The 13180-nt window shown below is 38.1% G+C and overlaps 1 protein-coding gene across 6 annotated transcripts; it reads left to right on the forward strand.

Annotated features, from left to right (window-relative positions):
• The first annotated feature begins 3397 nt into the window (after positions 1-3397).
• LOC103712846 (uncharacterized) lies at positions 3398-11027 on the forward strand. 6 transcript variants are annotated; one of them, XR_015975608.2, is made up of 8 exons: positions 3398-3559; positions 3655-3695; positions 5208-5371; positions 7593-7692; positions 7794-7966; positions 8258-8770; positions 8844-9241; positions 9348-10118. XR_015975608.2 is itself a non-coding variant. In XM_008799524.6 (7 exons), the coding sequence occupies exons 1-6, from the start codon at positions 3519-3521 to the stop codon at positions 8747-8749; spliced, it is 1011 nt and encodes a 336-aa protein (XP_008797746.1). In that variant the 5' UTR covers positions 3398-3518; the 3' UTR covers positions 8750-8770; positions 8844-10937. The 6 variants fall into 6 exon arrangements, 3 of the variants coding, with proteins under 3 accessions (XP_008797746.1, XP_088572598.1, XP_008797745.1); XR_015975609.2 differs by having other exon boundaries at positions 9166-9241; positions 9348-9485; XR_005511987.3 differs by having other exon boundaries at positions 8258-9241.
• The last annotated feature ends 2153 nt before the right edge of the window (positions 11028-13180 follow it).

A 13180-nucleotide genomic window follows, 5' to 3' on the forward strand; every position in this document is an offset into this window, starting at 1 on the left:
CAAAGTCTGCTGATCCCCAAAGCAACATCCATGGGGCCACTTCAAAATGAACTTTTTCTAAAGTGCTATAGGTCCCCTTTTTTTCATATCCAATAAAAATGCCCCACTTATTAGATACGCAGATATCTAAATTTATTTTTTTTTTTGGGCAACTGCATGCTCAATTCCATTGTCTAATGTTCATGCATTGCCGCCTTATGGTGGACTTGGAAAGTGAGGCACTTTCTGGTATCATCATCTTGATTCAGTTTGTTATTACTTAAACTTTTTATAGTAGAGCCTTAATTTGATTGTATAGCATGTCTTGAATGATAAAGATTGCACTGTTTTCATGGAAAAAAACGGCAGCGATACTATACTTCTCTCAGGCTGCTGAGGTAGTGGTCATTGTGGAGTAGATGGCATGATGAGTGTTTCTGGTTTTAATAATTGAGATATCAGTCTAAGTGGATAAGGGGGCTATTCCCATTAATAATGGGTCAAAAGCCATACAAGTTAATTCATTGATGTGGGACCCATACTATTTTGCTCAGTCACACGTGTCCCTATTTTGTTGATTGGCTTTGGAACACTGTGCTTAGGTTTACTGTACTATCACAGGATCTTGATCCTGCCATGCAAGCAAAATAAGATAATAATTAGAGTGTATTTGGTTCGCGCTCGGAATTGAAATCAGAATGATCATATTTTTCGATGCATTTTGCTCGTGAATGGATTCGAAATCAAAATTGAAATGGGATTTGAATGCTAAGTAAAAGTTCGGATTGAATTTTGAGAGATTGGAGCATATTTCCATTTTCTTTATAATCGAACTGGGAGATGGATTCTCTTGAACTAAATTACTGAAATGAGAGTTACTTATTTCCAGCCCTATTCCAACATCCTACTCTCCCCAACCAAACATGCTTTTAAATTGTTGCTTGCTTTGTGCATTAGATAACATAAAGAGTGCATTGAACCATGACATGTGGTGTGATAGGAGAATTGCAAAGTTGCAATGACTTCATCATACCCATAGAAAGATAATGGTATAGAGATGTTATCGGCCATTATATTGCACACACACATCATCTTTTTAATTAGCATCAAAAATTGCAACAATTTGCATTTTTTTTATTGTAACTTAGAATAAACTATCTTTAGTATACCAACAAGAAACGAATCCACGATTTGATCAATTGTTCTTAATTTATACACAAAATTGACCATATGAAGTATTTGCACGAAGACCAAATATCATGAATAATTTGGTCGGTGTTGTTGCTGCTCAAAATCCAATTTGATGGATAGACGATATGACAGGTGAGCTGCTTTGCTTGGTTGGATCGGAGGAGCATCGTATGGCTCTGGAGCTTACAACCATAAAAAAATATTTAGGAGAACGTCCCAACATGTCTGGTTGGAAATCCTCCGATGTTTAAATCATACAAAGTTTTGAAAGGAACGAGAGATGAAAGTATGAAAGTAAAGTGTTGTTGCTCAAGACTTGACCCAATGGATGGACGAGCTGACAGGCGAGCTATTTTGCTTGGTTGGATTAGAAGAGCATGACGCTGAAAATAATATGCAACTACAAAAAATGATCAAAGGGTCGCCAAAACATATCCAATTAGAGACCCTTCGATGCTTAAGTCCGACAGAGTTTTAAGAGAAAATACGAGAGATGAAAGAAATATAAAAATATGAGAGTATGGTATTCTAATTTCTTGACATTTCTCGAGGACCACCATGCTTGGTATTTATAAAAAGAGAGTGTGAATCTACTTGGTTAGGATCATGCGATTCACGAACGAATGGTTGAGCTCTTTCTATATCCACTGATCGGGTGATTAAAATATCTCATTTCAGATGCGCCATGATCGGATGCTTTTCTTGACTGCTGATTTAGTCGGTTACGACACTCCTTTTTGGGTATATCAAGATCATGCCGAGTTGTATTCAATCATACTGATTGTTCGGAGATTTGATTGGCTATTGAGTTCGCTGGATATGTGTCATTATTTGGTTGGCATGATGAGCTGTCGAGTAAGATTTTAGGAATAGCGAATTTAATCTATATCAAATGTTAATGCAATGAGCAACTAAGATGATGATAAAATAAAATAAGAGTGGACGAGCAACATCCATTGTAGAGTAATATTGGGTGATGTTGGGCGGCACCTAGATGAGTGTCCATGCAAGTGGTCCTTTGAGGGTTCATGAAGGTACAAGCATTCTAGACCTATTGCAAAATTACTCTATTGATCATTTGTATGTTAGGTTTAAATGCCTTTTTGATTTCACATGAATCTAAGGGCCTAATGGGGAACCCGTTCTAGAAGAAATGTTGTGCATTTACAAAATTTTAGGACCACATTTAAACTTCGGGGAGCAGCCATTTGCATGGAACACAAAACAACTCTCCTTAAAGATAAAAAAAACTTATTTTCCTAATTAGAGAATATATCTTGGCCATGACAAAGAAAAAAATCTTTTATTCCATTCATTTATTTAAAAAAAAAACAAGTTGTTACCCATTAAAATACCTCCACAAAGCGATTTTGTAAATCACCATTCTCATTACCTTTGAAGTGAAAGTAATCAATGAGAAGTGTAAAAGCATATCCTGCATTTCTCAATTCTCTTTTGCACACAATATTGTTTTGTTACCTTACTTGAATACATGATTATCAAAAAATGCAATCCTCTCACCAGCTATCATCCTTCTGCATCATGCAAACCACAACCACTTCCCAATTCCCAGAGTTATACAAATTTAAATCAAAGAGCTCTAATAGGATCTTGTGGATAAGTAACATTAGTAACTTTAAGATCCGAGTCTCGTACCAGCATTGTTGTAACCTCGAAGCAATCGATCAAGTTGGCCTCCCTAGCCAAGCCTAATCAAGCTAGAAGGCAAGTAAAACTTAAAGATTTTTTTTTCCAAGGAAAATATATTAGGGAAGAGAGTTTGAAGAACCATCTTCCTCCGAGGCCAATATGTTAGGAATAGTATAATATTATGATATCGATCATTTCTTGTAGGAGGGATTGAGAGAAATGAGAGAAGAAATTTCGGTATTGGCCGTAATTAGAGAGACGAAAATATAGGAGAAAATAATTGGAATCCAGATAGAGGGGCGTGAGATTAATTGGGTCGCAGGAGGGGGGGGGGGAAAGAGAGGGAGAACAATGATATTTTTGACAAGCCTTTGTAAGATCCCAAAGTCCGACACGTAATTCTAACCGAACCAATCGCACCGTCATAGCACTTCGGGGACCCCGTAAACGAGCGCCATCACGTCCGTCCAATTTACACAATCAACGGTCCAAAGAAATCGCAGCGGACGAAATCTCGTCGGGCCTCCTGCAAAGTAACGCCGTCTAAAAAATTAAAAGGTCACTGCAATGCTATATATACCGTTTTCGGGCCTCGGAAATCTAACCCCAATCTCGTTTCGCCTCTTTCGTCCTTTTCTACCCCTTTTCCTCACACCTTAACCCTAGGCGCGGTGATCCGCGGAAGGTGAGCTACCGCCATGGCCGCGAGGTCCAAGGAGCACGACGGAGCGAGCCCAGCGTGAGATATCCATACGTCTCATCGCCTTCTATTCGTTCTTTCTCTCGTTTGATTGTCTTCTAATGTGTTCCTTCCTCCTTGTCTCTCGTTCCCAGGAAGATCTTTGTTGGAGGGCTTCCCAAGGATACGAGCCTCAGTAAGTTTCCTACAAGGGATTTTTTCTTTGATCTGTTACAATTCCTAGTCTATCTCTTTTTTGAGCTTTCTTTATGCATTGATTCAGGTAGCGTGCCCCTATAGGGTTTCTTTATATTCTAGATCTGCAGTCGGTTAACATATACCGCAATTTCTCAGGTTCTTGTTATTATTTTTAGGGTAAATAATGTTTATGAGGACTTCTTGCGCTTTTCTCGCTACTATTTGTTGTCAAATTTCGGGCTGCTTTGATGCTTATTTGAAAATTGCTAGTGGTCTTTGTGTTTTTTCTTAAACATAGAACGTAAACTGGAGGTAAACTGAAATTGACAGCAATTATAGGGTTTTGCTAATTTTTCTCTCTTGATTGATGGGTGCATGATATGATTCCTAGTGGTAGGTTGTTTTGTTGTCTATTTAGGTGATGTGCTTCTTGTTTTTTTCCTTTTTCTGTTTTTTAAGGATTAGGTGATATGCTCCGTAGAAACTGTGGAAAATATTGTTAATTAGAGTGCAGCTCTACATATTGATCCATCTTAGGTTTCACCTATTTCAACTTTCAGTTTATATATATATATATATATATATATATATATATATATATATATATATATATATATATATATCTTATACCTTGTTTGTTGGTGTGTTATTTTGTATATTTTTTCATTCTTTCTGGATATCTTGCCTTTTTTCCTTATACTGCGGCCAAGTTTTAATTTGCCTCATCCCATTTAACTTCTTGTTGTTCTGTTGGATATAGCTGTGGGTTTTGTGCCTATTTCACCACATTTAACTTATTTCCAGTGTCCAAGCACTTTTTCAGGTTGCATAATGCTTCATCTGTAGATTGATTTGATTATAATGGTATTTCTTGGACTCTGGACTGGTTGCATTTGCGGCTTTGATAAGAGAAAAGTCCTCTTTTATAGATCTCCCATGATATCTGTCCAGACTTTCTGGCACTATGTTTTCCCCCCAGTTTTTTCCTACTTTGAATGCACATTAATTCTCTTATTCAGTCTTTTTTTTTGGGAAAAAAATAGTCGGCATATTAATGCTTATTATCTTGGTCCATGTTTCTAGCCTTAGATATGACATATAATTTTTTTCATGTAAGAGTGAATGACACATGACAATCACATGAAACTTGAATACTTCTTATATTCAGTGCTTGACTATACTGTTGGTATATGTTATTTTAGGATTTCTTTTGAATTTTTAACTCTCAATACTCTTCCAACTAATGTCATCAAAGTGGCAGTCTGTACTCTCTCTCTCTCTCACACACACACACACACACACGCACACACACACACGCACACCAGAGGCACAATTATTTGTCTGATTTTGAGAAGTGTTGCTGCTTGACTTTTTTTTTAAAACATCTTTTACTAGTCTAATTATGGTCTCCTGTTAGGCTGTACCTCTAGTTTCATGCTTCAAGAGGCACATGTTTTTATTACTTACAATTTTCTAATTTATTTTTCTTTTCATTTCTATGGTGATTCAGCAACATTCAAGGAGCATTTTGGCCAGTATGGCGACATAGATGATATTGTGATAATGAAAGACAGGAACACACACAAGCCAAGAGGTTTTGGATTTGTTACCTTTCGTGATCCTTCTGTTGTTGACAAAGTCATCGGGGAAACTCAGATTATCAATGGAAAACAAGTAAGTTTTATTAGAATGTTGGGAATGTTGTTTAGTCTCTTTAGAATTGTGTGAGCTTTGAAAAAGGCTCGTGGGTTACCTCTTCTTCACATACTGGTGGTTGCTAGCTACTTGACTACTCCACCATGTGTTAGGAAATGTTTGCTGGTGTTTTAAATCTCACTGCTTGCTCATTATTCATTTATTACCTGTTATTTCCTCCTGTCTTCGATGACTTATAGTGATCTTCTTGTTCTCATTATTGATATACACTAGATGCTTCTCTGTGTGGATAAGTAATGAAGATGATCCTCTTTTCATGTATAGCTATCTTCTGTAATGAGATCATCTTGTTCTCATTATTGATATACACTAGATGCTTCTCTTTTTGGACAAGTAATGAAGATGATCCACTTCTCATGTATAGCTATCTTCTGTAATGATGATATCATATCTTCTGATGTTATTTAAAGGTTTGCTTTTATCTAGAATATCTACTGGTAATTTCTTTCCTCTGCTATGCTTTAATGCAGTTCCAAATTTGTTTCGTTAATTATTTTGGATCAAAGAGCATGTTTTGGCATTTGTTGCTTTCCCCACTTGTTTTGTTCATTGCATTCTAAATGCATTCAACTATGTTTAAGTTAATCTGTCCTCATTATCATGTGCTGCGAGTACAAGGGCCAACATGAGGACAACTGGCGTAGAAGTTTTAAAGTTAGATGTGTGTTCTAAAGGGGTCATACATTATTTAGAACTACATGGTTGTAAGGTCTATTCTGTTTTTTTTTTAAAAAAATAAATTCAGACGAGTCTCAGAAAATTCAGCACAAAATATGGGCCACCTTGAGAAAGCTAGAGCAAAAGAAAAGCACTTATTTTTGTATGTTCATTTTAGCTTATATTCTAGGTGGTAAAATCCATTCTTTTCAGACTAGCAATAGGCAATAAAAGAAATATCAGTGTGATTGGACTGTGGATTCGTGTAATTCTGATCGCTTATCCACTAAGTTTTTGATTATAAATTATTACAAGCTAATACTTAATGGCATTATCTTTAACAGATTTAAAAAATATGGAACCTAATGAATGTTGGGTTCAATATGTTTGTGCTTTGTGCACAAAAAACTGTTCATCTAGGCAAGTCTTAGACAGGTGTAGCTGGGTTCCTACCTATATAGTACCTTCAAACATTTATTTTAGGTAAATTTCATAGTTAAGTTTTAGTGTCTTTCATAGTTAATATTCCATTCTTTAAAAGCTGTTGAGATAGATGAGGATAGCAGACATCTCTTATTGGATATGGCTTGGTGGACAGTTATATGTTCATTTACTTATTTTACTAGTATTTATTTTGCGGGCCTTTTGGGCTTAAGCATTTTTTTGTCAATAATTATAACACAATCAATGATTTATTCTCAGTGTTGAATATTGAGGGGAGGGCCCATAGAGGAGAATGGGTAGCATAGTTAAACATGTGACAGAAGCAGGGGACATATATTTCAAGAAAAGCAGAGCGGCACATATTTTGAAGAAAAGCAAGGGCATGGTTCAAAAAATGATTTAAGGCTAAGAGTGACATGAATAGAGAATATTTGAGGAATTATTGCCTAAATTGTTTGGACATGTGATACATCAGCGAAATAGGAGTCTTTTATACACTTTCCCTTGACTGGAAGGCTTTGTGCGGTGAAGAATTGCTGAAGCTTCATTTTTTTTATTTAATTCGGGGGACTTGACTTTTGGTAGGTTCTAACAGTGAACTGCAGTATTTCATTTCACTGAAAACTTATGATGCCATGCTTGGCTTTGATGATCCTATACATGTGTAGTGGTTACATTTTCTTGACTAGAAGGCTTTGTGCAGTGAAGAACTGGTGAAGCTTTTTTTTTTTTTTTTTAATACGGAGGACTTGGCTTTTTGAGAGGGCCTAATAGGTAGTATTATGTTTAACCCAAAAAAATTGCTGCCATGCTTTGTTTCAAGGATGCTATACATGTTTATTGGACATATTTTTCAATCTGTTAAATTGTGTCATATTTTATTGCTTCTGGAATATGGGTTTGTCTGTTTTTCATCTTTTTGTAATAAAAATACATGTATCAGCTCCAATATTTGTAAATGGTACAAAGGATGGGAATAGTGTTTCTTGTACAGCTATTCTTGTTTCTCAAGTCCATTCTCTCTTGGTTATGGACATGTGTTCATTGCCTGAAACTATTGGTTACCTGAATACTGCAGGTTGAAATTAAAAGGACTATCCCAAAAGGTGCTGCTCCATTAAAAGATTTTAAAACAAAGAAGATATTTGCTGGTGGGATACCGACAACTTTGACAGAAGGTATCATGGATTTCTTTTTGATATATTTTATAACTAATTGGCGTGCCATTTGGATACCAGTTTCTGTAACCAGTTGTTTCTTGTTATATTAAATGGAGCAGATGAATTCAAGGACTTCTTTTCCAAGTTTGGGAAGGTGATAGATCATGAGATTATACGTGACCACACAACCAATAGATCTCGAGGCTTTGGTTTTATAGTCTTTGACAACGAAAAAACTGTAGATGAACTGTTAGCCAAAAAGGGCAATATGATTGATCTAGCTGGTAGTCAGGTGAGTCTGGTACTGTGTTTGATCAAAGCTCTAAACCTCATACACTACCCACTGTCTCTCTCTCAGTGCTGTATAATAGGCTTTTATAGGTGCTTTGGTTTGTCAGATTTTCTTTGCAATGGCTTATTCGCCATCTCTCTCCCTCTCTCTCTCTCTCCTCATCATCGTCGTTAGAATCATTGTTTAGTATATTTGCAGGTTAATGTTACTGTAGGTTTATGGATGCTCTCATGTGGTTCTCTAGGCATTTTGTATAACAGGACCTAGGCTGATTTTCTTGCTTTGTTGTAGGTGGAGATCAAGAAGGCTGAACCGAAGAAGCCCTCTAACCCACCACCTTCTGCTTATGGTAGTGAATCTAGGGATCGTCCTTTTGGTGATGATCTTGGATTTGGCAGCTCGTATAGTGGTTTTGGCACTGGTATGTTTGGTCCTTCCTCCTATAGGACACCTGGAGGTCTTGGCCCTAGGCCTGGGGGATTTGGTGGCTATGGAGGTGTTGCTAGTGAATTTGGTGGTGGATATAGTGGTTATGGTGGTGGCTTAGGGGATTACCGGGCAGAATCTTCTCTTGGTTATTCTAGTCGCCTGGGTTCATATGGAGGATATGGCGGGGGATACGGTGGAAGTGGGTTAGGTGGCTATGGACGTGAAGCTGGGGGATATGGTGGATCTGGCTATGGAGGCGGTTATGGTTCCCCAGGTTCTGCTTATGGCTCAGGACTTTATGGCAGTAGGGGAGGCTATGGTGGTGCTGGTCGTTATCACCCATATGCAAGATAGGAAAGAAGCACTTCACTGCAGGTCTGCTCTAGATCTTTTGTCACTTCAGGTTGCACTAGTTTTGCTGGACTTAAGATGGTTCTTATTGTCACAGGCACTGTAGGCATTCTTCTAGCACCGTTTAGAGAGCCTTTACTGAAGTTTGAGCCCAGGCTGATTGATTTGTTATGTAGAACTCTATCAGGCACCTGCGATGTCTAGCAGAATGAAGTAGCAACTTCATTATGATTCTATGTCCTTTTCGTTTTCATTAGAGTTAAGACTACTTTCTGAATTAGCTTTGTTTGTAGAAATTTAATAGCACCTGTTTTGGAGACCATTTAATGACCCTTTGTTTTAGTAGATAGTATGTAGTGCCTTCAGATCGTAGTAAGTTTGCTGAGATTATGTTGTCTCCGTTCCTGCATGTCTGGCAGTTTGTGCTGGCGGCGATTGTAGTGATGCGTCTTCTGGTATCTTGCGCTGAGGCTTAGCTTTATGCTTTCTAGATTGGTAGGTTGTCTAGAGCAATTTTTTAAGCGCAAAATTTCTTTTTCGTTTTGCTTTTTCCTTCCGTGGTAAATCTCTGTTTTTTCTTTTTTGCCTGTAAAAATATCAGAACATCTTATCAGGTTTGCTCAGCCTGGATATTTGTCGTCAAGCACAACGGACTTGTTACTTCAGCCGCTAAGACAATTAAGTGGTAAACAAAGTAAATGGCTCTTAGCGTCGAACATTTTATAAGGGGTTTTGTTGATATCTGGTCGCAACTTAGCTGGTTTTATGAATGCCGCTTCTGTTTTATAGCGATTACAGCTTCCATACATCGTAGGTCTTGGTTTTCCCATATATGAAGTCTAAGGGGTGACAGTCCGTGTTACGTCTTTGTTCCTGATATTGGGGATTGTTCCGAAACAGTTCACAACATTGCCTACATTGATTTACATAGAAAAAAGAAATTTCCAACATGAATTTCTCACGATATCCAGTGCTCTGCTATACAATTCATTTTCCGTCCGTCTTGCGTTTTCCCTTCAACTTTCCTGCAAATTAAAGCGGGGTTGAACCGATTTGTGATATGATTGAAGTCTACGTTGCTGTTGGGGGGGATGTATCTTGAGCGCAACGGATGGTCCACTTGTATCTAAGTGGACATTCACGGATCAACGTTGAATGATAAAACCCATTTGCTCCTGAAAGTTGGTTGTATAATCTTTAGAGCTTTTAGAAGGAAAGGTTTATTGTTTTTACAAGAGTGTTAAAGTAGATGTAAGAAATTGCAAAACTTCTTGTAAATACTATCTGCAACATTAATTTTTTTTTCCGTATTTCACTATTTGTATATAAATCAAGCGCAAAAGTAACAATAATACCAAACATGTTCACTGAAGTCCAACTAGAAAAATTATTCAGCTAGCTGTATATTCCCATTGCTCTCTTCGTGTATAGCGATTTTTCAACATAATGAAACGGCTAGGATTGCGGGAGATATTGAGCAACTTTTCCGGATAATTGTTACCATAGCATTGCTCTCGGTGATCTTCTAGCGTCTGATCATTGCATGGTGTAAGTCGTAATCAACCTTAATAATTTATATGTTTTAAGTTATTGACGTATAAAATAGCCCCTCTTTCTGCATTTTGAAAGTTTTTGTCTGATGATAGCCTAATTTGGATTGGGTTTCTTGATGGTTTCTCGAACCTGCCTGCAGCTATTTTTGGGGTTTCTTCTGGTATATTTTTTATTCTTTTCCTTGATCCCCAATTAGGATTGTCTGTGGCTAGCGGATGACTAACTTTCTTGGTGTGAGATTTAGTTTCAGAAGAAATGTCCTATTTTTTTTAATATTTTTTTGATACCTCACATCACGTGCCCCTTGGTTTGAAATTTTGCTGTATTTCTATGATAGTTGATCTACTGTAATTGCCGATGTTAGTATATGTTATCAAAGATTTTGTTTCCAGAGGTTACATTTATCGAGGATTTTGTTTTCTATATATGCCAATGTGAATGACAGTTTGAATATTAGTTTTGGTGGTCTTAGACCATCTGGTCTTTTATTTTGCAATTTCATTTATTTTTTGTCTTTATTTTGTCAAGGCATTTTTGTACACTCTTTCGTTATGGTGTTACTGTGGATTTCAATTTATTTGCTCCAAGAATTAGGTTTCCAGGAATAAATCTAGCTTCTCTTCTTTGTTTGCATTAATGTTGTGAAATATTTCATTATGTATGCTACTGGCGATCATCTGATCCTTCTGCAATTACATTCTTGGTCATTGTTGTTATGTACCTCTAACCTTAGTCTTTTGCTTTTCTAACTTACATCTGATTTGGTCTATCTATGTATATACAAAGCTCAGATTGAGGATTTCTACCTGGTATTTAGGCAGGAGAGCCCGATTGAGATAATGAGGAATATTTTAAAATTTAAATGGTTAAGACATTAGACGACACTAGTGGTGCGCAAACACATGTTTTCGCTGCATATATTTTAAAAAAAACATTCCACAGCCTGTTCTAGGAGTTGAATATGATGTGTGTTGTTTTCTTTTTTTGAAGTATGAGGAAAGCTAGAAGCCACCCACGTTTGTTAAGGAAAAAAAATATTTATAGGAGCATAATTACAAAAGACTTGAGAGAGGGTGATAGGAGGTCGAACAAAGTTGAGTGATACAGAGACTCTCCTGCGTATGAAAATTGGAACAGATTCCTGTGTCCGAAGTGAATTAGATACTCTTGGGACAGAAAAGAGGAGCATCAACAGAAGAGAGAGCTTTCAAAACTGAGCTCACAGCGTCCAACTGGGTAGAAAACATTTACCTATGAAGTGGAACAATCAGAACCTTCAGACTTTTAAGAAAAGGAAATAGAAGGAGCTCACGATCAAGCACCCATGTTGCGTAAGTTTTTACACCGGGGTATCTGCCACTCGAGGGTTTGACCTTAGCTATTTTTTTCATTAAATGACCACCTTGAGCCAATTGGGATTGCATCAAAGGATCTCTACCATTCCACTCAGCTTTCTCCAATTCCATAGAGAAGCCACCAGCTTAAACACTCTTGAGTACGACTCTCCAAAGAGTTGATCCAAACAGTTGAGCAAAAGCAATCGGGCCTAATTAAGAATCTTCCCAAAGTCTAATATTTTTACCATCCTTCAGAGAGAATGTGCAATTCCAGAAGGTGGATAGGCTCTTGCTGATGCCACGCCAGAAATGAGGCAATGATAGCACATTATTCCTTACTCTGATGCCGAACTTTCTTTTGGAGTAATAAGAACTCTTAATGAGCTTGCACCATGTTAGCTCCCAGAAACAAGCTTCCAAACCCATTAAGCCAACAAGACACAATTCATATCCCTAATGTTTTTGATTCCAAGACCTCATTCTTTCTTGGATCTGCAAGCCGGATGCCAGCTAACAAGACAACGGAACCATTGAGACTACCTTTCCAATAAAAGGCTCTTCACTATGGTTCAGTCTATTACCACCATCTTGCACTACAAAAAAACAGTCTTTTCCGATGCTTTTTAGAGCATGTGTCGATATTTATTAGTATTGGTAATTTTGGCGCGATGCTTTCAAAAGCATCGGCTAGGGGGGGAGTGATTTTTTTTTTTTTTGCAGAAAAGCGTCAGTAAATAATAAAATCTTTGCCGATGCTTTAAAGCATTGGCAATACTTATTCTAACAATGCTTTAAAGCCTCGTTAGATTTATTTTTTAAAAAAATTAATTAAAAAGCCTAATTAATTTTTTTGGAGAAAAAAAGTTTTGATTAATGGTTCTTTTATAAATGTCTGATGTTTCTTTTATAAATTACAATTACAATTAGAGAGACTGGTTATTTCAAATCTGGTTTCCATCTCCTTCGCATTCGCCTTTTCGTTTCTTTTCTTCTTCTATTCCATCCATCGTGGTTAGGCCTGTTAACGAGCCGAGCTGTTCGGGCTCGGCCCGGTAAAAGCTTGGCTCGAGCTTGGCTCGTTAACAAGCTTGAGCCCGAGCAGCTCACGAGCCCGTTTGGGCTCGCGACTTAACCCTTTTTGAGTCTCCCCCTCTCTCCTCTGAATATTGCTTTCTCTTGCTCCGGAGTCCAGCTCCCCGACCTAGATCTCAGCCGGCCTCGCTGGGATCGACCTTCTCCCTGCCTCCCTCGACGACCTCCTCCAGATCCCCCAGGCCCAGGACCTTCTCCACCACCCCGCCTCTGCCCCCTAGACCAACCGCCTCCTTGACGACTTCCTCCGCTTCGCTGACTCCTACGGCTCCTTCCGATCCGCCCTCAAGTCGCTTAGACAAATCCAGTTCGAGCTCCACACCGCAATCCGTCGCCGTGACGAGGTCCGCCTCGTATCCGCCCTCCGGTCCTAGAAAAGAATCGAGAGAGATCTCGCCAAATCTGGGCACCATCCCTTCCTCCACCCATCTCTTACCTGCTTGCCTCGCCT

Source organism: Phoenix dactylifera, chromosome 2 (assembly GCF_051530095.1).
Source record: "Phoenix dactylifera cultivar Ajwa chromosome 2, Ajwa_hap1_PhDact_Kaust_v1.1, whole genome shotgun sequence".
NCBI classification, from domain to species: Eukaryota; Viridiplantae; Streptophyta; class Magnoliopsida; order Arecales; family Arecaceae; genus Phoenix; species Phoenix dactylifera.

Bases quoted from the DNA above. Each gene is read 5' to 3' on its own strand.
- LOC103712846 (XM_008799523.6), top strand. From the start codon at position 3,519: ATGGCCGCGAGGTCCAAGGAGCACGACGGAGCGAGCCCAGC. The intron at 7,693-7,793 runs GTATCATGGATT...TAAATGGAGCAG, and splicing joins ACCGACAACTTTGACAGAAG to ATGAATTCAAGGACTTCTTT. The intron at 7,967-8,257 runs GTGAGTCTGGTA...GCTTTGTTGTAG, and splicing joins TTGATCTAGCTGGTAGTCAG to GTGGAGATCAAGAAGGCTGA.